Source organism: Fundulus heteroclitus, chromosome 22 (genome assembly GCF_011125445.2).
Source record: "Fundulus heteroclitus isolate FHET01 chromosome 22, MU-UCD_Fhet_4.1, whole genome shotgun sequence".
Taxonomy (NCBI): domain Eukaryota; kingdom Metazoa; phylum Chordata; class Actinopteri; order Cyprinodontiformes; family Fundulidae; genus Fundulus; species Fundulus heteroclitus.
The window spans coordinates 9,932,634-9,957,314 of NC_046382.1; the positions used below are offsets into that span (position 1 = coordinate 9,932,634).

At 40.8% G+C, this 24,681-nt stretch overlaps 1 protein-coding gene across 1 annotated transcript in view; it reads right to left on the reverse strand.

The window, feature by feature from the left end:
- The window catches only part of LOC105921153 (adhesion G protein-coupled receptor A3), a 277,946-nt gene that overhangs the window by 229,690 nt on the left and 23,575 nt on the right, over positions 1-24,681 (reverse strand). The window contains exon 2 of the mRNA XM_036126251.1: positions 10,890-10,961. Coding sequence (XP_035982144.1) covers positions 10,890-10,961 — 72 coding nt within the window. The remainder of the gene's footprint in view (positions 1-10,889; positions 10,962-24,681) is intronic.

The following is a 24,681-nucleotide window of genomic DNA, read 5'->3' on the forward strand; positions in this document are numbered from 1 at the left end:
TGTATTGCATGTTTGAAAAGCTACTGAAGTGCTTCCCAGTGCGTTTAAACTGCACTGTATATTTGGGCCTTTGCAAACCTTCTGAGCAAAGTGACCCCAGGGAGAGCAGCGTGATCATTATCTGTCACTGAAAGGGCAACGTTTAGATTGGAGGTTTTTAGTTTTATCCAAAGCTTGGTGAGTGAAAGTGAGGAAATATACATTAGCTTTCAAATTTATTTGGGTTTGTTGAGCTCAGGTACATTTAATGCCCTGTGCTTGATCTAGTTTTAACAATGTCAGAAGCTTAAAAAAGGGTTTAAATGTCAGGATGTGATGTTTTTGAGTTTATTAAATTTTGATTCCTCTCCCCTTCCCAGACCCGTTTCCTTCTCCTTCTCCTTCTCCCTTTGGGTTGGAACTGATCTCTTTCACTCCTATCTGCCCACCTCTTTCTCACCGCCAGTGAAGCGGGTGTAGGATGACCAGCATAAGTCTCCTTCGTTGCCTCACTGTCTGACAATGACTGCAGGAATTAAGCAAAAGATTCTAATAAGTTCGCCATTTGTTTATGCTTAGCAATACCAATGTGGGACTATTGCATATTTGCCTTCTGCTTCAGCGGTGAACAAAGATAATTAAGTCTGTCTGAATCACTTTTATAGTTATCTAATACAATTTAATCTGCAAAGGAAGGCTGCCAATGCTTTTTTTGAACATATTGAGAAACTGTGGGACATAAAGATTGCAACTTAGAGATGCAATACAGACTGCGTATATGCACCACTGCTATGGAATTTATATAAGCGTTGCAGCAATAACCCAATGATAACCTTAATTAATCTGATCTAGATACCCAGTCTGCACTGATGAAGAATAACTCCCTGTCCATTGGCAAATGTCTAAGGTGGATCCAATTAATACTGGCTCTATGCTCTGATTGCTTTAGCTAATAATGGGAGTGGTGGAATAGTGGCTATTATAGCAGAGTACTTGCCTCCGGTGAAGGCTGCAAGTTTCCCTGTTCGAATCCCACAGACTGCCAGTCTGGGTTCCTTAAGCAAGACTCTTTGCTCCAAAATACTCCCTGGGTGTTGCACAGTGGGAGCCCACTGCTATCTAAGGGATGGGTTAAACTCAAAGGATAGATTTCACTGTAATCTATTTGCTCAGACAAGTAAACTTGGCTAAAGATGTAACGTTCTGTTGTGGTTCAGGTTATTTTCTTTCAGTTTAGCCACTTTTCTACCTTAGGTTTATTAGTCTGTGTGCTCCTTTTATCATTTCCACCTGTTTTGATTAATTAGTCCCGCCCTGCTCTCCTGTTCCGTTCGCCTATTTAAGCCCGCTTTAGTTTTCTGTTTGTTGCCAGGACGTCTCGTGTTATCCTCACGTGCAAGTTCCCCGGTAAGAGTACTTCACCCTTGACTGTTTTAGTTTAGCTTGCCTGCCCGTTTGCCCGTTTAGCTTTCGGCTCGTCTGTTTTTGGAGTTTGCTTTGTTTTTTTGCCTGAAGCCAGTTCTTTTGTCTCCTGGATCTTTTTGTTAATAAACCCCTTTTTTAAGCTTCAGCTCTGTGTCCGGCTAACATTTGGGTTCTCCATATACAATTCATTACAAAAGATGTTTAATTAATTAAATCCCTTATTGCTGTAGTGCACACGCAGGCTGTGTGTGGTAATTGTAAATGGCTTGTACTCATATAGTATAGCGCTTTATCAAGTCCGACGACCCCAAAGCGCTTTCCACTACCGTCGGTCATTCACCCATTCACACCCTGACGGTGGTGAGCTATGTTAGTAGCCACAGCTGCCCTGCGGCAGACTGAGAGGCGAGGCTGCGGACGTCACCGGGCCCTCTGACCACCGCCAGCAGGCAATTCGGGTGAAGTGTCTTGCCCAAGGACCAACAACTGAGACGGTCAGAGAGGGGGTTCGGACCGGCAACCCGCCGATTACCAGATGAGCTCCCTAGCTCCTTGCACCACAGTCACTCCATGATTGTTGTGTGTTATAATATTAGGTCAAACGTTGAGAAGGCACTCAGGTAAATCCCATTATTGTGCTAGTGTGATTAAACTAAGTAGAAGTGAATGCCCACACAAATACAAGTGTTGGAGCTGTATATTCTAAGTTAGAACATTCCACAATCAATATATGATGCACAAAAACACACTGGGAAAACCCAGACATCCCTCGGGGAAAGCAGCAATATGTTTTTAGGAAATCAAATTTTTGGTATTAGCAATTAAATCTCAGCACTTGATGTATTTTTCAGAATACCATCAGATGCACTTAGGCTCAATGTGAAACATATGCATAAATAAAAGAGCAGCTTGCCACAGTCACTTGGGCAGTCATCCAAATGGAAAGTGATGCTGCATTATGCATTAAATTAATATGTCCACTCAGTGAAATGGGACGACAACGTACACCCGTTAATGTGCCTTGGTTCATACTTCTCAGTGGTACATTGGTGTAAAGCAGCAAGACTGTGAAGCTCTTAGTTAAGAGAAAAAGGATCCAACTTTAGTAAAAAGGCTAATGATAAATTAGCACTTAGTTGGAATACACATTATACGACAATACAGTTTTACCTGCAGCAGTTTAGTCCAGTAGATCAAGCACTTTAACTGTGTGAATTTGCTGCACATGTCAAGAATATGAATGGCACTGTGCTCATATTGGAGATCACAAAAATCCAGAAAGGAAAAAGATTTGACCAAAGACAAACAAGCATCTGGTTAAACTATTGATGTGCACTTTAGTTAGGTCTTAAATGCAATTATTTAAATACTGGGTTTAGCCCTTTATCCATGAGACTAATAACAATAAGAAAATGTTAGGGTGCGAAGATAGAGCCCATACATTATCCTAAAAATTATGACAACAGTATGTTGGTTTAAGCATCAATATTTATATCAAATATGAAATCAATGTAGAATGTGTTTCTTTTTATAGAGAACAAAGAAAAAAGATAATTCAATAAAGATATATATAGTTCGATAGACGTATATCAATGATTAAAAAACGTCACAAAGTTCAATAGAATAAGAATGTTCCTTCCTTTTGGATTTTAGCCATGTAGATTCATATTACAGTCATTTAAATCCTCCCAACCAATCACAACGCAGACCCAGGAACGCTCTGTCACCAAGCTCCGCCCCCTTCAAAGAGTTCAGAGAACATGCGTTCCTTTTTTTTTCTTTTTTAAAAACATTTTATCTGAGTTAAAGAACCAAAGTTCATCCTAAAGAACATGGGTAGTTTTGGTAAAACGTTGGTTGAATAAAGGAATGAGTTTGAATTCAGTGTTTGTGTGTTCTGTATCTAAAAATAGGTCACTAAACAACGGCATAAAATGGCCAGGGCTGCACTTAAAATATATGTTTTGAATTTATTGATAATTATCGATATTGATCCAATATGATTTATATTTTATCAATATGCCTTTTTTCTATATCGTCCAGCCCTAGCACCAAACAATTTCATTGAAGTGTAAACTTTTATCTTTGCAAAAGAAAATCACACTTTTCAAACGTACCTTTTAATACATATTTTAAATATATTATGTTCATGAGAGCAAGACAATGGTTCCAATGTAACCAAAAAGCACCCATCTTATAAGTTTTCATTCAAATTACAAACTTTGTTTCAGAAAATCTGCAATTAGGACAGTGTTTGGCTTTTCAAAGTATTCCAGCCTTTTAAGCGAGCCTCCTCTGTGTTTCTATGGTTAACTAATGTTTGATCAGTCTAAATATTTATAAATATGAATTTTAAACCAGAGGTGATTCATTCCTGTCCAGATTCCTTCCTTTAAAATGCCACTTAATTTTAAATCAGCATTGTTGAATGAAATATTAACTGTATTTGACAGTCTAGTGTAGATCACAAGAGGAAGAACACTTTCATTTGACCTCTGTTACAAATGAGCAACAGAGAAACTTCTGAACACCATCCAGCCATATCCAATATTAGGAACGACCAGTGTAATATTTTGAATTGTGCAAGTTTTTTTTTTTTTTTTTTTTTTTTTTTAAGAATCCCCGTTTTCATTTTCTTCAATTCATCTGAAAAATATCTTTTGATATCAGCTTTATTTCAGTTGGAGGTACGTGTTTAGTTAATTGAAAAGATATTAATGATATGACCAATATCTCAATGATTATGATACCATACATATACAATAACTGCAGAGCGTTGACAGGCAAAAAGCAATACATCAACCACGCTGAAGGCAAAGGTGAACCCACCCAACATGAGTTATTCTGAATCCAGGCATTAACGTTGGACATGGGTCAGTTTGCAGATGAAGGACCGTCCACCTTATTTCCATCCAGCCAACCCCTAACAGAGATGGATAACTATTTAATGAATGGTAAATATGTGCTGAAAGCTTACTGAGAGGGGAAGGAAGATAAACAGTCAGACAGGTCAGTCCAATTAAAATGAGTGAATGTGTATGCAGCGTGACAGCTTTGTAACTACCACTGCCAGACCATCAAATGGCAATGGAGTCTCCTATATCTGTTTGCCTATTATACACATTGCATAAAGACAGACTTCAGGACTCTGGTGTCAATTTATTTTTTTTAACCAACATGGAAAGAGACAAAGTAATTTGCTACTTTAAACCACACGTACTTGTTGAAATAAATCTTCCATAATATGTGAGCACATTTGTTTCTGGAGTTTACCCAGACTGTTCACGAAAAGGAGAAAAAAAAAAAGATCTCAAGCGCGTTTTTGTCGTTAAACATCTCTGCAGTCTGAACCCATTTTTCAGCGCCGAGTAAACAGTTTTCAAACACTGCTGGAGCGCAGTTTATCCCTCCCGATGAGGCGTCGCCCATTAAAATATAAGCTCTGATTTCCTTTGTTTCAATTGCTCTTTGGAAGAACAAAAATAGTGGGAGAAAAGTCACGCTCATTTCAACCCGCAGTCAAAACATTCAAAACAGTCCCGTGAAACCATTGCAGGCAGTTTTAAAGGCGATGGAGAAGAAGAAAAAGTCACTAAAAGTCTTAAAGCATAAAGGATATTTGTTTGTAATAGGAGCTTCACCATGATGTCCTATTTCAGAGATTCTGCTGGTGCAAGATGTTTAATCAGAACCAAAGGGTCAAGAAGGCTTCACCTGCCGCCGCGTTTAACAGCAGCCAGCAGCTTGTGATGAACCACCTCCAGCAGAAGGACGGATGAGAGAAACAAGACGAGCCTCACTGTTTCTCCAAACTTGGTCAGAGAACTGGACACGCCCTTTGAGCTTCCAGGCTATTCCTCAGCGGTGAGCCAGCAGCGACCTTCTCTGAAACAGCAATAAAGTGATTCATATTTCCAAACCCAGCTTTGAGCCGTACAAGGCTTCATCATGGTTTATGTCTTGTATTAAACATCAGCCAGGCCTTGGAGTGAGAGTATACCGTCCCACTAAACAAACAGTGAGGGACATTTTTTTTTTTTTTTTTTTAGTAAATGAACAAGTTCAGGATTTAAGCAACTCAAAGTACAAAAAGGGGTCTTGTTTGTCTTTTTTTTTTCTTGCTTCTGTTACAAAGAGATATTTTTTTATTTTGCTTTTTTACAAGCAAAGCAAAATAGAATACAGGTATTTTCAATAAATTGGTCAATTTTCAGCTTCCCCCACCAACCCGCAGCTTCTGAAACCAATCTTTTATCTGTCGTGAATGCATCATAGCTTCTCAACAGGTCACACAAACCAAACCGAGGGAACAAATCTCAACTTTGGCAAGTTTCAGTCCTAATGATGCTGCTAAAGAAGACACAGGAGGAAGCACAAAAACTCTCACACAAACCATTTCAAAGGAAATATCTTCTACGGACGCATGTCTGCTGGTTACGCCTTGCTCACAATGAATGCGGTGTGGGTTGCGGTCCTGATCCGGTTTGACCGCCAACCCCGTCTCACACTCCTCCTAGGCCAGCTGAGGCGCGGCTTGAAAAAAACGGCACTGCTGTTGTGGTGCTTTTTGTTGCTATCCCTCATAAATGGTTAAAAAAAGCTGTCACGGTGTTCATTTATTTAGGGCAAAACTCGGTATCCGTGTGCTTAAATATCCTTTTTCATCCTCCAAAAGCCCCTCTATTTCCTTGAGTTTCTGTGTCGCCGTTTTGTTTACAGCAGTCTAGCTACCTAAGTTGGTGCGGTGATTTTATTCTGAAATTTTACCAGAACTTTATCCTGTTTGGCATTTCCCGTTTAGTACATGAAATTCGGGAGCTTGATCCGGGAACCGCTGCGGCGTCCGGTCAAACTTCCTTCATGCGGAATATTCCGCAGCGCCGCACGGCTTTAGGTAACCGGACCCACAACCGCATTCAATGTGCGCCCCCGGGGGTTACTCAACGTAAATGCAGCTGTCCATTTACACAAGGTTATATATAATCTTGTGCGAATCTCATGCCGACTGCTGCCTCGCTAGGAATGTTGCAACTTTCTTCAGATCTTATTGACTGTAAATTGACTATATTTTTGGCAAATTGGGGTATGGCTGACTAAACAACGCCACTTTCCATTAACCTCTGACCTCGCACCTTATTAGAAACTATTCTTAAGCTCACTTTGATTTATGGTCACAAAAAAAAATAACAATAAAAATCACAACTACACTCAAAGCCCGGTCTTCCAACTGGTTCATTCATTCTTCTGAAACACCGTTGGGAGGAGGTGTCCTTCAGCAATTTGCCACTCCTTTATCAATCCCCCTCCAGGCAGGCTCATTCATGAGGAAGACTGAATAAACGTCACTTTGTCTGTCAAAACGAGAGTTGCAAAACTTTGTAAAGGACATCTCCTTGCACCTCTGACATCCACTTCTCACAATGAGCTATTGCAGATGCCACCCAGAATTCTGATGTTGCTCCCCCATCCCCGGGTGGAAGTGACTTCTGTCCGTACAGCCTGCTTTCAAATACCTCTGGCCAGATGAATAATGTTTGGTCAAACAGACTGGGGGGGGAGAAAAAATGGTGTTTGCTTTCAGGTATGGATGGATTAATGCCATATGAAACATGCATCTGTACAACCTCTGCAAACGTTTCGGGGCTTAGAATGCAAAAATAAACCTCTTGCTTTCAGGTAATAGGATATGTGACAATTGTTTCAACAATCTGACCACAGTACATTTCCTGTAGATTGGATTATTTTTTTTTTTCTTTATTTAGCTTTGATAAAAATGGCTTTTCAGTCCAGACTTCTTATAAAATATGATCCTGTACAAGCTTCAAAATGCAACCTAATTAGCATGAGAACTAAAAACCGTTCCAGTCTCGTCGATGTTCCACAGGCCCTTAACAGGGAGGCCTTCTGCGGTGGGAACCCTCGATAAAGCGAGACTCTGTGTACTGAACAGAGAACAGTGATGGCCTTTGTTTTTGCTTTGCCCCAGTGGGACTCATTTTGGCTGACGGTAATGGGCCGGTGTCCATATGGGGGTGGGGGGTGTGGGGGGTATTCAGGCCATCATCCAACATACAGGGACCCTGCGTTTAAGAGGACACTATCTGCTCTACCCAGATAAATTTTCACAGAAGCTTTTTCCCTTGGAGCACTCAGATTGCGCAGTGACCTTTGATAATGATGACGAAAACAATTATAAGTGTAATAAAGCATTATAATAGAGGATGGTTACAATGGTTAGGTACGGCAAGCCGCAAGGCAAAAAGGATCCAGTCACAACATAAAAGGGGGAGGGACTCCTGATTGTTGTTTTTTTATTTTTTTGTTTTTTAGGTCCAAATAGAAACCCCTTTGATGAAAATGCTGAACACAGGCTGATGTTACCTAATAGATGCACAATCCTGTGAGGAGTTTTGGGTTCTTAAGATTATGCACGTGACGTGTAATGCATCACGTTTTGCTAAAAACTGAATCATGTTTTATTTGTCTAGCATCCTGAATGTCAACCTGAAACATAAATGTTCGAATGTCTGGATGGAGTATTAAGGCGATGGTGAAATGAACCATTAAACCTGATGTTAGTAGTGCTAACGTGCAACAGCGATTCCCCATTTCTTTGTGCTTTCAGGGCGTTAGACTTTCTGATTATGTTTTAAAGAGGCCTTGGACCAGTAACAGTGCAGACTTTCTAAAAGTCTTTCAGAATGTTTTACAAACATGAGGTGTTTCTTTATTACAGAGGAATTACAGCTCTTTAAAGTTTTCACACCCCTGTTATATGCGATCCTTGGTCATAGGCCCCTAATAACGTTGCAAAATGTAAGAGGAAAGAAAAAAAGGCCACAGAAATTAGAAGACTGCATAAAAGAATATACATTTTCTTTCATACATTTTGTATTTGCTGTAAAAGTTCAAACATAACCCATAGATAGATAGATAGATAGATAGATAGATAGATAGATAGATAGATAGATAGATAGATAGATAGATAGATAGATAGATAGATAGATAGATAGATAGATAGATAGATAGATAGATAGATCTGCTCTGGACATATACTGGTTTATGAGCCTGGGGCTTAATATTACATGTCAGTGTATTTTTCTGCTGTAGTGGACCTGATTTAAGGTGAGTGGGGGATATTTAACAGCTAACTCAGTTACATATGCTTTTTCTCCCTATGTGTGTCAGACTGGACAGATCACGTTCGGATGAAACAACTTTTATTTGGAAATCAAACTGTGGCGGGAACCAACTGAGAGATGAAGGAAGCTGGGACAAAAATAATCAAATTTAACAGAGAGTTGCTCAAAAACAAGGGGAAAATCAGATATTTGTTGTGTCAGGAATAAGATAGGAAAAATAAAAGTTTGCACCCCTATCAAAAGGCTATACATTTGCTCAATTGTTCAAGTGCCTATGGGTGTGATAATTATTTTATTAGCATGTATCCCCCTTAAATGAGACATGTATTCTGCACAATTCAACAGAAAACAAACTCAGTGACTGTTGAATGAGAACACGCCTTTGTTAAAATTGTAGGCTTTTGTAATGTACAGTGATCCTGATAAATGGTCTCAAAACCTTTCCTACGTGCTATATCACATTTATGCTGTAGAATTCAACTGAACATTTTTTTTTTGGAACATTAAAAAAAAAAAAAAAAAGATTTGTAGTGGTCATGGGAGCTTTAGAGAGGCGAATAGTGAAGGTAACAACTGCTGGTCATGTTCTATATCCGTCAACACTGCTGCGTTTTCCACATGTCTGGACTATGGAGAATGACTGTGGAAAAATGTTTGACAGTCGGATAAAACTAAGCATGAAAGCACACCCTGCAGTCCATAAAACATGGTGGTGGCAGCCTTATGCTCTGGGGGGTTTCTTAAGGTTGATGACAGGCTAATAGTCCCAAATACTAGTCAATTTTTTTAATCAGAACCTTTAGAGAAAAGGTATTTTCCTAGTTTCTAAATAGCAAGACTTTCAGAAAATACCAACCTGCTCTAAATGGGTTTTTGACCCTGAACGATCTGACTTATTAGACCCGGACTTTTTGAATAAGGATGACCTAAGACTTTAGCTCAGCACTGTACATCACTATATGCTAAATATGTTCACTCACTCATTGCAGTTTTTACTGGCACACCACAGCAGAGAAGCAGACAAGGGCTGTATACCTTTATGTTGACTGAAATGATCATAGGTGAATTTCTGCTACACCTATCGTGTTTGAAAAGGGGAAATAATTCCTAGTAACAGACTAACTAAAATAACGGAAGTGGCAGATGCAACAACGTGTTCTGGAAACGCAAGCTATCCACGCTGCTTTAAAAAGTGTGTTTGTTTCACGGTTTTAGGGCATAGCCGCTGCAGTGGGGGTGCGAACCTACGCCCTATTAGACTTGTCAATCAGCTGCCAATTCAGCTCAACCATCCTATCCAGTCAGCCAGCCAACCGCCCAGGCAGAAAGTCGGTCAGCAGACGAGGGAACATCTGGCTGCCACTTTCCGCTCGCTGTGGCTACCTGGCTTTGCGTCAGCCGCCGGCGACAGACGCCTTCCTGCCAAAGGCTGCGCGGGGGCAAGGCGGACGGACGGAACGCGTCGGCGGAGCGGGACAGATCCCTGCTCCGAAAGGGCAGCAAACATTTGGCCAAGTGCCTTTAAAAGCGTCAGGAGCCCGAGCTGAAAGGAATGAAAGTAGATGGTTTGAATGCCACTAATAGGACCCAGAGAGACGGGTGACATCACCCTATAGGTCCCGCGACGTCACAGAGAGCAGAAGAAAGTGGACGGGATCATTCCCCTGACAATATTCCAGTGTGGATTTAACTGTCAACCAGTGCGGGAGACAGGGGCCAAATTGTCTGTCATCATTTTCACACCAGTCACCGTGTGTGTGTGTGTGTGTGTGTGTTAGTGTGTGCTTCCATGTGAACGACTGAGCGGAGGAAGGGGAGGGGTGAAGCATCAAGCTGTCTGCTCTGTGTGGTGTAGAAAATCAGCGATCACTAGGCTGGACGTAGTTGAAAGCAATCAATAGTTGACTTCAGGGGGGGCAAAGCTGGGGCAGCCGTCACAGAGCTTATAATCAGGCTTCATGAATGCCACCCTCTGGGACGCCGCGTGCGACGCGAGATTCATCGACACGGACATGGCTCGTCAGTCGCGCTGTCAAACCTCACTGATCTTGCGTCGCATTGGTCTTTCATACGACGCCGAATTTTATCCTTATTCTAAGACTTTTACTGCTGCAGTGCAAGTCAAGCACGAGGCATGGGAGTAAAAAATAAAAATAAAAAAATAAATAAATAAAAAACAGGAGAGCCTCCTGCAGGGTAGAAACTGACAAAGATCTCCTAATTCCCACCATGTTCCCTGTTTGCCTTTCTGCCGCTTAAAAGCACAATACTGCCGCGGCGATGACAGCTCCTAGGACTCTGGGGAGGACAAAGCAGTTAAGAGTGCTTGATTTAAGTACTTACAGCTTTTCCAGGGCGGCCAAGCCATAGAAGGAGCCGTTTCTCAACAGAGAGATCTTGTTGTTACTCAGGTTTCTGTTTAAAAGTCGAGAGAAGAAGAAAAAGAGAAGTCAAGGTGAGCTGACAGGCCAAGTAAGCTGAGGTACAATTTATAATACAGATGTAACACCATGTCATAGCATCAGTATTTGTAATGTTATAACGCCAGAATATATATATATATATTTTTTTTTTTAATGAAGAATGTCTGGCAAATCGCCATCCAGTTACGTTCGGCAAGTCTTCCTCCAGTGAATTAGATGTAAGCTTTTTTTTTTTTTTAAAAGACTAAGACCTTTTACCTCTATTTGATACTTATCAATAATTTGTGTGGCACCATTTCAGGTACGATAGAAGTGACAACAGATACACACACACGCACAAAATGTCGCTATAGACCAACCCATCGCCTGCGTCAGAGTTTCCTATCAGTCTTAAGTTAATTCATTTTCCGTTTGATTGATAGAGCCTAAAAAAAAACTACTTGAGTTTGGAGCTGAATTGCTTCCTGTGAACGCTTTCTTTGGCATCGCACGTTTAGAGCTTTGAAGGCATCAGAATGGTGTGACAAAAAAAAAAAACCTGGGTGGTGTTAAAACTGTAACTTTGTACAGCCTTAGCATGCCTTGATGCCAGTAACAGACTCCTGACATCTATAACTATGACAGAAATAGGAGCGGTTGGAAATTGCTTGGCCAAATAGCTGATGGATCGTTTATCCTCTGTCGATATGGCGGAGAGTGATAAGGATTTAAGTCCGATGAGATTGTGGATGTAAATTACTCATCGTCGAGACGTGTTTATTGCTGCTTCTGTTTAAGACGGTTAATGATCCGAGCCGCCGCCGCCGCACCCTGCCTCTCCACGTCAAAGTATCCGTGCGACGGCGGGTCTCGCAGAAACGCCGTTTCAGCACTATTCAATCGCCCGTTGCAAAGCATCACCACGCCAAACGAATCAATGAAAGACATGACAGGAATATTTAGGTGAGGAATTAACATTCAGGAGAGTCCGCGCCTTCGTTTTGATTTTGGTTTTTCAGTGGCGGCTGTCTCTGCGCTTCCTCCTTTTTTTCTGTTTTGAATGAATTACGGCCGTGCTGAATGCAAAATGATAGACTGTATGTTTCTCTGAGCGATGCATTAGTCTGACAAAAATAGAAAGATCGTGCTCAACCAACAGGCAGAAAAAAGTGCACACGCACACACACACACAATCTTGTCTCATTATTCAGCCCACTGGGCCCCGGCAGCTCAAACTTTCCCTCAAACCTGAACACAGCAGAATGAAAAACCCGGCAGGAAAACAAACACATACTCGAAACATACTATACTGCACTTTTGAAGTCCTTCTGCCTTTCCTTTTCGGTACCTCAAAAACGCTAAATGTCCCAAGTTTACCATACCTCGACATACAATTGAGCTGACACACCGAATCTAAACTAAAAATCGCCTACATCTGTAAAATCGGGATGGCAGATCCTGGCAACGAAAGAAAAAAATAGTGCTCAGTGGATGCAATCAGGTGTTTTGTTGCTGCAGGAAAAAACCCACAGCAACTAATCAGGAAAAGTATTTGCAACCTGCAGCCGAGGCAAAACATTTCACAGACGAAAGCCCCGGCTCTCCTTCGAGATATAATCAGGACAGCCAATAACTCTCACTCTGTTTGTCCGTTTTGAACTTAGCACACCAGCTCCTGGGGCCTGCAGAGGTAGACAGGCAGAAACAAGGAGGAATGGAGCAACTGACACGCTTCACAATGAACATGAAGGTGGCCTCTGTTTGCTGGGGCTCTTTATCTGAGCGCTGTTGCCTTGCAGAAAGAAAGTCCTGGGCTCAAATCAGCGCCTGGGGTCTTTCTGCATAGCTCGCATGTTCTCCCAGCGGATGCATAGGTTCTCTCCGGGTACTCTGACTCCCTCCCACTATCCAAAAACATTACTGTTAGGTTAATTGGTCTCTCTCCAACTTGCCCGTATGAATGTGTGTGGAGGATTGTTTGTCCCTATGTTGCCCTCTGATAGACTGGAATCCTGTCCAGGGTGCAGCCTTTCCTCTCGCTCAGTGACAGCTGGGGATAGGCACCAGCCCACCAAACATAAAATGACAACGGAGGGTTGTAAGGAAACCCGGCTGTAGACACGATTATGGTGAAAAGCCACCTCTTTTTTTATTGCTTTTTTGTTATGTGCAATATTCAAAATTTTGGAGAAAATGAGTGTGATTTTTAGAAGTTCACAGTAATCATCAAACTTAACATATCACCTCTCCAGAAATATCACCCAGCGTATCATGAATCTACTTACCTATCTACATCTGCAAAAACTGAAGAGTTGAGTTTAATTTTTACAACTGAGATGCTGAATATGAAGTTTTCGGTGAGTGAAGTAGCAAAAATTAGTTGAATCTTAAAAGAGAAACATGTGAACATTAGGGGAAAGAAATCTTACTTTTGACGTAAATATTCACTTTTGTCAATTATTGCAACAACCGTCTTTTTTGCATTGAAGTCATTTCAATGAAGTCCATAAACAATAGACAATGCATGTTGATACACTACATCAACGCAGATAATTTCTCTGACTTTTGGGTCTCGTATTGGTACCAGTAACTAGAGATAGTGATGGTAACGCCACAGAGCAGCGATTGAAACTATTTTAAATACATGCTGGATGATGATTCAGATTTTTTATATCTCCTGAAATATTGCTTGCTCCAGCCAGCTCTTATATCATCCACTCCAGGCTCTCTCTCTCTCTCCTCTGCATGTGTGATTTTGTGTACCTCATGTCAGCAAACGACCCCACCCCCACCCCACCCCCCCCCCTCCCCTCCTCACAGATTCTCACAAGGTCAGATTCTTCCATCACCCTCCTGCAACATCTTCCTTTAACAAGCCTGGCTCTGGGAATAATTGGCCAGGTTTAGCATGAGGGGGGTAATTGGGATGTGTCGCTGGCCTCCACTGTGATGACAGAGCACTCGTTAGGGCAGCAGGCAAACGTATCCTCAATTTTAACTCCGGGATTAAGCAGTGGGATCCCACAATGAATTGTGCTGAGTGGGCAAACTGCTGGCCAAGCTGCTGGGGTGGGGGAGGGGGGGGGGGGGGTGTTTGAGTGGAAGTGTGTCTGCTGAAAATGTTGAGGCGAAAATTTCACAATGCACCAAAATCAGGCAGCTAAATGTTTGTCAGTGTGGGCACAACGAGGCTAGAAACTGTATGTGTGCATGCGTTCGCTCTTTCCAACAAGACAATCTCGTTAGAACATCTTCAGTGAGAATTACTAATTGTCTTGACAGTTAGCTACCTCTTCAAGCCAGGACGGACACAAAGCTGAGTCTGAAATTTGGATTTAAACTTCCAAGAACATCTGTCTTGCAGATACACAACCACGCAGGTTAACTCTCATTGTAAGAGTAATCAAAAAGGCAGGTAAACACAGCAGAGTCAACAGACATAGAACGGACATAAGACAATTGGTGGATCTTTCAGATCTATGCCACCACTGTATCTAAGCTGATCCAGAGCAATTTTAAGCGGCAGGGCTTCAGAATAAATTGTCAGTAAAAGCACTAGCCGCTGATTATTTTCCAGCCGATATCCCAGAAAATTCAATTTGACCATAATGTGAATTGTACAATATTACAGAACATTTTCAGAACTCAATAAAAGGTCTCAAGTATAGAGCTTTTCAGGTTAAGAGATTAGTTTACAGCCGCCATGTTTACAGCCGCCATGTCCAAAACACAATCCTAGCTTTAACTTCTGCAGCACCACTCCTCTCTGTATTCTCAGACTTGGCAGTGGATCACGTTCCAGATAGCCTCTCTTGGTCCAGCAGGGCTGTGTGCATGAGTGAGTGTGTGTGGTTTGTCTGTTTGGGGGGTCAGTTGACCTGTATGGACTGGGTTCACATGGAGATGTGCCTGGAATCAAGATGTTCTTGCAGCTGGCATCTTTCTGCCAGGAGGCAAAACAGTGGATCTCCTCCAAGGAGCATTTCCTGAATTTAAACTGAACACGGGTTGGGAAGAAGCGCTGCTGACTAAATAGTTGTTCTGGTTTGTTTGGCAAGTCCTCCTACTGCTGGGTGGCAAGAAATGTTTCCCTTCCCAAGTGCAAAATACTGAGGACATAACTACCTGATGAACTTCCTCCAGGCAAGAGAAACACAGTTTCAGTGTTTGGTTTTAATTACCTTTGAGGAGAGGTGGGTAGGAACTACTTATACATTTAATCAGTTAGTTTTATAGAACAGATTACTGGATCAATGTGGGCTTCTGCGCTTGTTTGTCTCTCTTGTTGTGTCTCTGCTCTGTCTTCTCTAACCCCCAGTCGGCCGAGGCAGATGACCGTTCACACTGAGCCTGGTTCTGGTTCTGCTGGAGGTTTTCCAGCCCGTTAATGGAGAGTTTTTATTTCCACTGTCACTCCATACTTGCTCAGTATGAGGGATTGCTGCAAAGCCATCAACAATGCAGACGACTCTCCCTGTGGCTCTACGCTTCTCCAGGAGTGAATGCTGCTTGTCGGGATTTTGAAGCAATCAAGTGGTTCCCTTATATAGGACATTTTTTGACCAATCTGTATAATATGATTGATTTTGACTTTGTAAAGTGCCTTGAGATGACATGTTTCATGAATTGGTGCTATATAAATAAAATTTAATTGAGTTGAAGTTTACAAAATTTTTGAAAAATGTGTACTTCTAGGATTAGTTTCACTGGACTACGGTTTTTACTTTTAATTGAGTAATACTATGGTGAAGTAATGTTACTCTTACTGGAGTAAAATGTCTGGCTACTTGATCCACCTTTGAGTTAATTAAGCAAACTGACGAGTCAGCAGGTCTTCTGCTGTGGGGTATAAAAGCGGCTCCATCTCATACGCCTCAGCAGCGAGTAGGAGTTTGAATAGTGATTATATATACACACACAGACACACACACACACACACACACAATGAGGAAAAAAAGCATCAAATGATGCTTTAATACCAATTTTTAAGTGATCGAGCACATACCCTGAGCATGAAAACCAGAGTTAACAAAGACCTTGAACACATTATTGTTATCCCTTGTATTCCTCAGGAGGTTAAAAGGTTTTGTTCCCTACTTTGCTCTCATGTACTGAACCATCTGGGTCATGGAAAGATAATTTCCAACATCAATTAATTGAAAGTCATCTGTAAAGATAAACTGTCAAAATACCAGTGGAAACATGCAAAAAGCACAGTGTAACCAGTGTCCGAATTTTACGGCCAAGTTGGCTGGTAGATGTAAAAATCAACCAACCAAGCATATGTTTTACAGATGAAAATATTAATTCTGACTGACCCCAGCTAAATATCTCCGCAAAATCCCGCTACGTAATTAGCCTGAGCTAAACGCTAGTTGTTAGCAAACGGACACGACAAAGTTTCTGCAGTTCTTGCTTCACATGTGCGACTGTTTGTGTACGTGCGCATTTGTTGTCATACGAGCTGAAAGCAGAGGAACATAAAGAAGTGTCCACCCAAATGTTGACTGAAAATCAACTTATTATAAGCATTTACTCGCCATGTGACATCTAGCCCTCGGAAATTTACTCGCCAAACCGAACATTTACTCTCATTTGGCGTCTAGCGAGTGTTCATTTCGGACCCTGCGTGTAACTAAGAACGTTATGGCTTTAAGACCTGTTGATCAAATTTATTTATTTTCTTCCAGGAAGAAAATCTCTTATAACTTATACAATTCATTTATTTTTTCAGTTTGTACTGAAACAAAAGAAAACTGCAGCAGCTTCTAACCACCATGCAGTCAATCAGACAGAGTGAAAACAAAGTCTAAACAACAGATACATTCCAGCTAAAGAAACAGTGAGAAACTTGTCTTTATTAAAGTAAAGCAGCTTTCTTTTTTAGCTCTTCATGTACAAATTCTTCTCTTCCCTCTTTAAATGAGATAAAATGCCTTAAATCAAATAGTTGAATGGTTGCCTAGACTGATTGGTGAGCCACAAAGGTCTCGTCTATCCCTCGACACCAGGAAGGTACAGCGGATAGTCTCTCCCGTTATAAAAAATGACTCCCTTCCTTACAACAGTGAGCTTTAGCTTCTTCCCTCCAGACGGAGATTCTCAGTCCCAAAATGCAGAACACAACGTTATAAAAACAGCTTTGTTCCTGCGGCTATTATTAAATTGAATAACACGTGGATAAACTTTTCATGTTTAACAACTACAGTATATGGTAAAGGCCTGGTTTTAGTTTTTATTTATATTTTTAATATATTTATCTTTACAATAATTTAACTTGGCCTTGTTTTTTTTTTGTGTGTGTGTGTGTGTCTGTGTTTTTTTTGTTTTGTTTTGTTTTTTTGCAAGTTTAGAGGTGTCCTTCCTCTCAAATGTCCTGGTTGGCAGAGCCTCGAATACCCTGAGTATTTTTAAAATATCTATTTTTGTGTCTGCTTTGTATTAGTTTTTATAGTTTGTGTGTTAAACGGACATCATTCCAATTGTACCTCTAAAATCTACCTTTTGGTATTAATAAAGTAACCTGAACAGGAACTGAACCACATTTTGTAATGCTGCAATAAATTTAGCTAAATTTTATTGTCATTTTGTATGATAGATCAACACAAAGAGATGAAGTAAAAATATTCTATGCTTTTTTTTCATTTAAATAACTTGAAAAGCATGGCACGCATTTGTATTCAGCCCCCATTAATCACTACATTGCAGAACCTACTTTCACTGCAATTGAAGCTGTAAAGTCTTTTGAGATATGCCTTTAACGTTGCACAGTTAAAGATCTAAATTCTCCAATTCCTCTTTATAGAAACACTCAAGCTGATTCAGACTGGACGAAAAGCATCGATGGGCATCAATTTATTAGAGTTGTCACAAATTCCAAATTGGTTTTAAGCCTGGACCTTGCATGGGTCTAACCCTTGAACATGCTTTGACCTAAACCATTTATTCTCACCATTGCCGGCATGTTTAGGGTCATTGTCTTGCTGCGAGGTGAACTGAGGTCTTTGACAGCTTCTCTTCCCTCGCCTTTCTGAAAAGAAGCAACCCCACAGCATGATGCTGCCACCACCAAGTTCCATGGTGGGCATGGTGTGTTCTGCAGTGTTTGTTTTATTGTTAGCATTTTTCACGTAAGCCAACATTTTGCATTTTATCTCATCCTCCTAGAGCACCTTCCTTGTTTACTAGGTTCTCTTCATGACTTTTTTTTAACAATGGCTTTATTCTTGCCATGCTTTCATAAATCCCATTTCTGTAGTGTGGATGACCAAGTTATGCTGTTGGCAGATTCTCCCACCTGAGCTGTGGATCTCTGCAGCTCCTCCAGAGGTACCATTGGCCTCTAGGCTGCATGTTTGATTCATGTGGCCAGCCTGTAAGTGTAGCTGGAGGGCCAAACTTGAACAGTTTGGGATATAGTTTTATAACCTATAAAACAATTTAATCCATGACCTGTTTTCTGGGTTCCTTGGTTTTCATTATGCCATTTGTTCATCATGTCTGTGCTTTCCGAAAGCAATGTATTGCACCTTGTTATATTTAAGAAAAAACAAGGTAGTATTTGACGAATACGCAAGTGCTCTTCAGATTTTCTGGAAAAAAAAAAAAAAAAAACATCAATCAAATGCATGTTTCGACTTCCTTCCCCTTCACAAAGTTGTGCTAATTTGTGTCGACTTCTGCTGTATTTTGGCAAATTAAGGGAAAAGCTGCCCTGAACACCCAAACAGATCTCTCCATTTCTCTTTCCTGCGTTCCCGTGATTGTGCCGCTTCTCTAGACACGCAGTCCTAGCAGTAAAGGACAGACTGATCATCTTGGAGCAAACTCAAGAGTGTCCTGTGCTGCTCTGTGTATCTGTGTCCACTTACAGACCCCCGGCATACATATTTCAAGCCCTGCGCAATGTCCAGGAAATCCCAGAAAAAAACAGAAATGAACGTTATGTAAACAGCCCATGACAAACTTCTGGAGGAGCCCTTCAGCTGTCTATTTACATTATTAATTGTGCTCTCTGCAGATAAGCAGCTTTCAACAAGGGAGGAGTGCTCAGACTCTTTATGGTCTCTGAGGGCTGCAACAAATGGTCCATGTCATTGCTTCCCGTGCTCCAGCCACAGAGAAATAGGCTGACTTTATCATTTCTTAATACATTGTTTCCAATAAACCAGACAGACAGACAATCTGCAATCTTTCAAAGTGGTGTTGATCAACCTTTTCCAGCTTTCTGGACATATTTCAAAGTTGTACATTTTGCTTTAGCTGCTTCGTCCATACATGTTCTGTGAATTCCTTTCAATCCAGCCATAAAAGCATATTGTGTGAAAAAAGGAGAGAGACACACTGGCTACAGAAAAAAGAAATGCTATGGCTGGAGAAACCCAAGAATGAGAAGAAGAGTGTTCATGTTCCCCCCCTGGCAATGCCTGGGTTCTCTCTAACATGACGGTAAGGTTAATTGGTCTCTCTAAATTAGCCTAAAGTGTGAGTGTGGGTGCATGGTTGCTTGTCCTGCACATATTTACTCTGCCCTGTGATGGACAGGTATCCAGCATGGATATGAGGCTAAAGACAATAAAATGGATGGATGGCTGGATGGAAATAGGAAGAAACAAAAAGCAAGAAACGACAGATTTTAAGGGATAAGCCATCAATCTGTTAATTATTAAATGTATGACAAGTTTTCAGCCAACAGTTCTTTGCCAATGACATTTTTCTTGCTAAAATGCAATTATATTTCCATCAAACTGTTATCGTTGGCAATGTTCACCGAGGAAGAGTTCTGAACAAATTGTTTTTAAATGGCCCCTAATAAAAGTACCTCAGCATCCCAAGAAGCTTTACCGTCATTATGCGTTACTTCACTGCCCCACAACAACGTTCCTGAGGGGCTTAAGCACACATATAGTCCTTAGCAGCTAACCGAGTCATTTCCAAGTCAAAAAGTCATTTACTTGCAGTCCTAAACTAAATTTATGTATAGCAGTGGTGTGAGCAGGTCAGATGTTGGTCCTAGTATGGCCAGAGGTTGTTTAGAACATGTGTCTATGCTTAGCAGCCTCGGTTATGAGAAGAGTTTTTATATTCTAACTTGGAGAGGAAAAACTTAGAGGTGATGTCAAGAATAAGAGAAAACTTGGAAATGCCTAACAGGATAATGTGGGAAAAAGTTTTAAAAAAAATGATGAAAACAAGTTCTAGTCTCTTTCTAAGGAGTCAGAATTTCCCAAAAGACCTTTAAAGTGAAGGTTTTTCAAAGTGATTAAAATTATATCTTAACTACGCAAACTATTTTTTTCATTTCAAATGTACAAAAATAGTTTTCTCCTTAGCGAAATGAAACAAAAGCAATGTTTGAAACACTCGGAAAGAAGGGTATAATCTGATTTACACGAGCTGTAGCTTGTGTAGAATGCCAGATGACGACCTAATAGTCAGCAATTATTAGTGATAAAACCTATTTAAAGAATGATTTGTCTTCACATTTTTTATGAAGTCTCAAAACATATGTACATTAATTTTTTTTTTTTCTGTTCAGTAAGTGAAACTCAAGTGATACAGATTCATCACACAAAGATGATTATAGCTTACATGAAATAAAAAACCCAAAAGTCTTGCTCTCAAAAAAATCTGAATACCACACAAAATCAATAAAAAAACTATATTTTAAACAGAAATGTCATGTTTCTGAAAAGTATGCTCATTTCTGTGCTGCACTGATGAAAAGGGAATACCGAATAATAAGAATAAAGACGATGAAAATAACCACACATGGAAATAATACCAGGCTCACAATCTGATGAAATTCATCTCCATTCTTCCCCAAATTTCTAATCAGCGAACCCGATCTCTGCTTCTCGTGCCTCCTCCACACCACTGCCGGGATATTTCTGGGAGGCCCGACCAAAGTGTTTTCCCCCGGCAAACCATCCCTGCTGCCATGCAGCCGAGACGTTTGACTTCAGATGATTATTACAGGAGAACAGAAACAGAAATAGCTCCCACACAAGCAGTCCACAGCACTGATCTAACAGGCCCATCCAGCAGGGATTAGAGCGTTGACTACTACTATGAGACAGAAATAAATCTAGCAAGGTGGTGTTTTTATTAAATAAAGTTTTAAAAACAAAGTTTACAGTGGCAGACACAGACAAACATATACTGCTATAACAAAAACTGTTCCAGTATTGTTATATAATGTTTAAATGCATGTATCATATGTCTATTGATTATCAAATATTAAACTATTGTTACGGCCCAAGGCCTTTCCTATAAGTCCCTGGGTAGAGCTCCTAGTTGGTGCTGATTGGGAGTGGAGGCAGCTGGCCAGACTGACATCAGGCCCAGTTTAAGAATCAGCCATCTTCCTCACCTGAGGCCCCACCCAACCGCCAGACGCTCAGCTCAGCTCAGCTCAGACCAGACCAGACCGGACCAGATCAGCTCGGAGGAGTTGAGCTCATTCTTTTTTGTTTTTCTGCCATCTTTTTCTCTCTTTCCCTCTCCTATCCAACAAGTTATGATTTTGTTTGTCAAATAAATTCCCATTTTAAGTTACCCCATGCATGGCTTCCCTTTGATTTGTTGTGGTCTAAGAGCCAGATCATAACAAATTGGGGGCTCGTCCAAACTTATGTTACAATTAGCGCAACAGTTCTAAATTAACGAAGCATTGTTTGTAATGTAATTGGGAAGCTGTTTTGGAAGTTAGTTTGAAGAAATAGTTTTTCTTTTTCTTCTTTCTTTGGTTTGGGGTAAGTTGCTTGTTTTCTTCTCATCTAATGTCTCCAGTGTTAGTTGCTAATTGATGACTGGTTTGTGCAATTAAGTATGGTAATCTGAACTGATTCCCCTTTAGGCCTCAGCGTGTTTCCCCTTTTGGGATTCATGTGCTCAAAAAACTTTAGTGCGAGATCATATGGTTGGAGCAGTTGTCTCGGGGGCACAGCCATAGGGTTGGGGGGTAGCTAGTTTTCTGGTCGCCTTTCCCACTCTATTGGTATTCAGTGCGTAAGTACCCACCGTCCCTGATCTCCGAAGACTAGGGTTGAGCTAGTTAGTTTTGGATAGGTAGTTAGAGGGGAGGTTCAGATGTGTTGTGTTGCACAGATTGTCAGCAATATACTGTAACACTGTTTGGTGATTTAAGAATTTAATAATGTCTGTTGAAAACTTTATTAAATCCCCAACAGTGGAATTTCTGGAGCAGTGTTCTAGAGAACAATTAGTAAAAATTGCTGAGCACTATAATATAAATGTTGGTGACAAACGGTTGAAGGAAAATGTTAAAGCAATTTTGAGGGAAAACTTAATTGAAATGGATGTTTTGACTTTGCCTTCAGTATCTGAAAATGTGGGTTCTCAGATTGTAAAGCCCAAACTTTTGGATTTTGAACAACAAAAAGAGTTGTTAACGTTACGAATGCAGCTGGAGAAGGAAAAAGAGTTGGCTTTGGAGAATTTACGACGGCAGGCAGATTTTGATAAAGTTCTTGCTTTGGAAAAGATAAGACAGGAAACTGAATTAGCAAGAATAAGGTTGGAAAGTGAAAAATTAAACCTGATGAAAGAAAACCAATTGTCTGGGGAATCTTATGCTGTGGACTCGAAAAGTAAAGTCTCTGATATTCTAAATGACTTGCGTTTGGTGCCTAAGTTTAGTGAAAAGGATGTTGATATTTTTTTCACTTTGTTTGAAAGAGTTGCAGAGACAAGAGATTGGTCTGATTCAGACCGCATAGTTTTGCTTCAGTGTGTTTTGGTTGATCGTGCTCAAGAAGCTTTCTCTATGTTAAACTTAAAGGATGGCCAGGATTATGCCAAGGTTAAAGCTGCAATACTGAAAGCGTATGAACTAGTTCCTGAGGCATACAGACAGAGGTTTAGAGACTGGAAAAGAGGTGATAAAACTTATGTAGAGTTTGCCAGGGACTTGGAGATTCATTTTAATCGATGGTGCAATTCCTCTGAGATCAAAACATTTGATGACCTCTGTAATTTAATGGTTTTGGAGCAATTTAAGAACTCTGTTTCTGAGCCCATTGCAGTGTACATTAATGAACAGAAGGTGAAAACTGTGTCAGAAGCTGCAGTGTTGGCTGATGATTTTGTTTTGACACATAAGAATATTGGTGTAGAACACACAGTTTGTAGGAGTACTCCAAACTGGCGTTCAACACGTTTTGGTTCTTTTTCAGACCGCAGTTACCAAGATCTGGAAAAAATTTGTAATTATTGTCACAGAGAGGGTCATTGGAAGAAAGACTGTGCTTTGCTGAAGTCCAGAAATAGGGATGGAACTCAGATTAAACCAGCAGCACTTGTTGCGCCGGTTTCTTTGAGTGGTCCTGACAAAATGATTGAAGTGTTATTTGTTGAAAAACCTGATTTGAGTTCTTATAAGCCATTTCTTATGGAAGGACAAGTTTCTTTAGTTGGTAGTGACGTGAGAGTCCCAGTCACTATCTTAAGGGATACTGGTGCATACGATTCATTCATTTTGGCATCAGTTTTGTCTTTTTCAGATGAATCTGACACTGGATTATCTATACCTGTGTTGGGTATGGGCATGTCTGTGTTTTCTGTTCCTGTACATAAGCTAATGCTACATTCGGGACTGTTTGATGGGGAAGTAAGGATGGGTGTTCGACCTGCGCTGCCTGTGGTTGGTGTCACAGTTATACTTGGAAACAATATAGCTGGAGGGAAAGTATGGCCTGGTCAACCGGAATATCCTGGTGTTCCAGTATCTTTGATCAACAGTGGTCTTGACGAAAATAAAAACTCACACCCTGAAGTTGTTCAAGCATGTGCGGTGACACGGGCAATGAAAGCAGTCAGTGATGTACATCAGGATGAAGATTTTGGAAAAGTTAAACAGACGTCCGGTTTTTGTTTGTCTAACATTCCTTTGTCTATTTCACAGAAGGATCTGGGGCAGGAGCAAAGATCTGACCCCACAATACAGCATTTGTTTCAGTCTGCAGTACCTGGTGAGGATATGCAAAGTTATGCTCATGGATACTTTGTTGAAAACAAGGTATTGTTAAGGAAGTGGATGCCATGTGGTGACAATACTATTGGGGACCCAGTTTATCAGGTTGTGGTGCCTTTGAAATATCGTGACTTGGTTTTGCACGTATCTCATGATGAGTGCGGACACATGGGGGTTAGAAAAACCTACGACCGCATTTTGAGACATTTTTTTTGGCCACGCCTGAAAAAAGACGTTTCTGCTTATATTAAAACCTGTCACACTTGTCAGCTGACTGGTAAACCCAATCAAGTTATAAACCGGGCACCACTGTATCCTATTCCAAGTATTGGTAAACCCTTTGAACACTTAATAATTGATTGTGTTGGTCCTCTTCCACCTTCACGGTCAGGTGCTAAGTATCTTTTGACTGTGATGTGCCAAAGTACCAGGTATCCAGCAGCATATCCGTTGCACACACTTACTGCAAAGTCTGTGGTGCGAGCTCTCATGCAGTTTATTGGTATTTTTGGAATACCTAAAGTCATTCAGAGCGATCAAGGATCTAATTTCTCCTCTCATTTGTTTGCACAAATTTTGAAACAGCTACACATTAAGCACAATCAATCTACAGCATATCATGCACAGAGTCAAGGAGCACTGGAGCGATTTCATCAAACGTTGAAATCTTTACTCCGGGCTTACTGTGTCCAGATGAATGCTGATTGGGAGGACGGTCTGCCTTGGTTATTACTCGCAG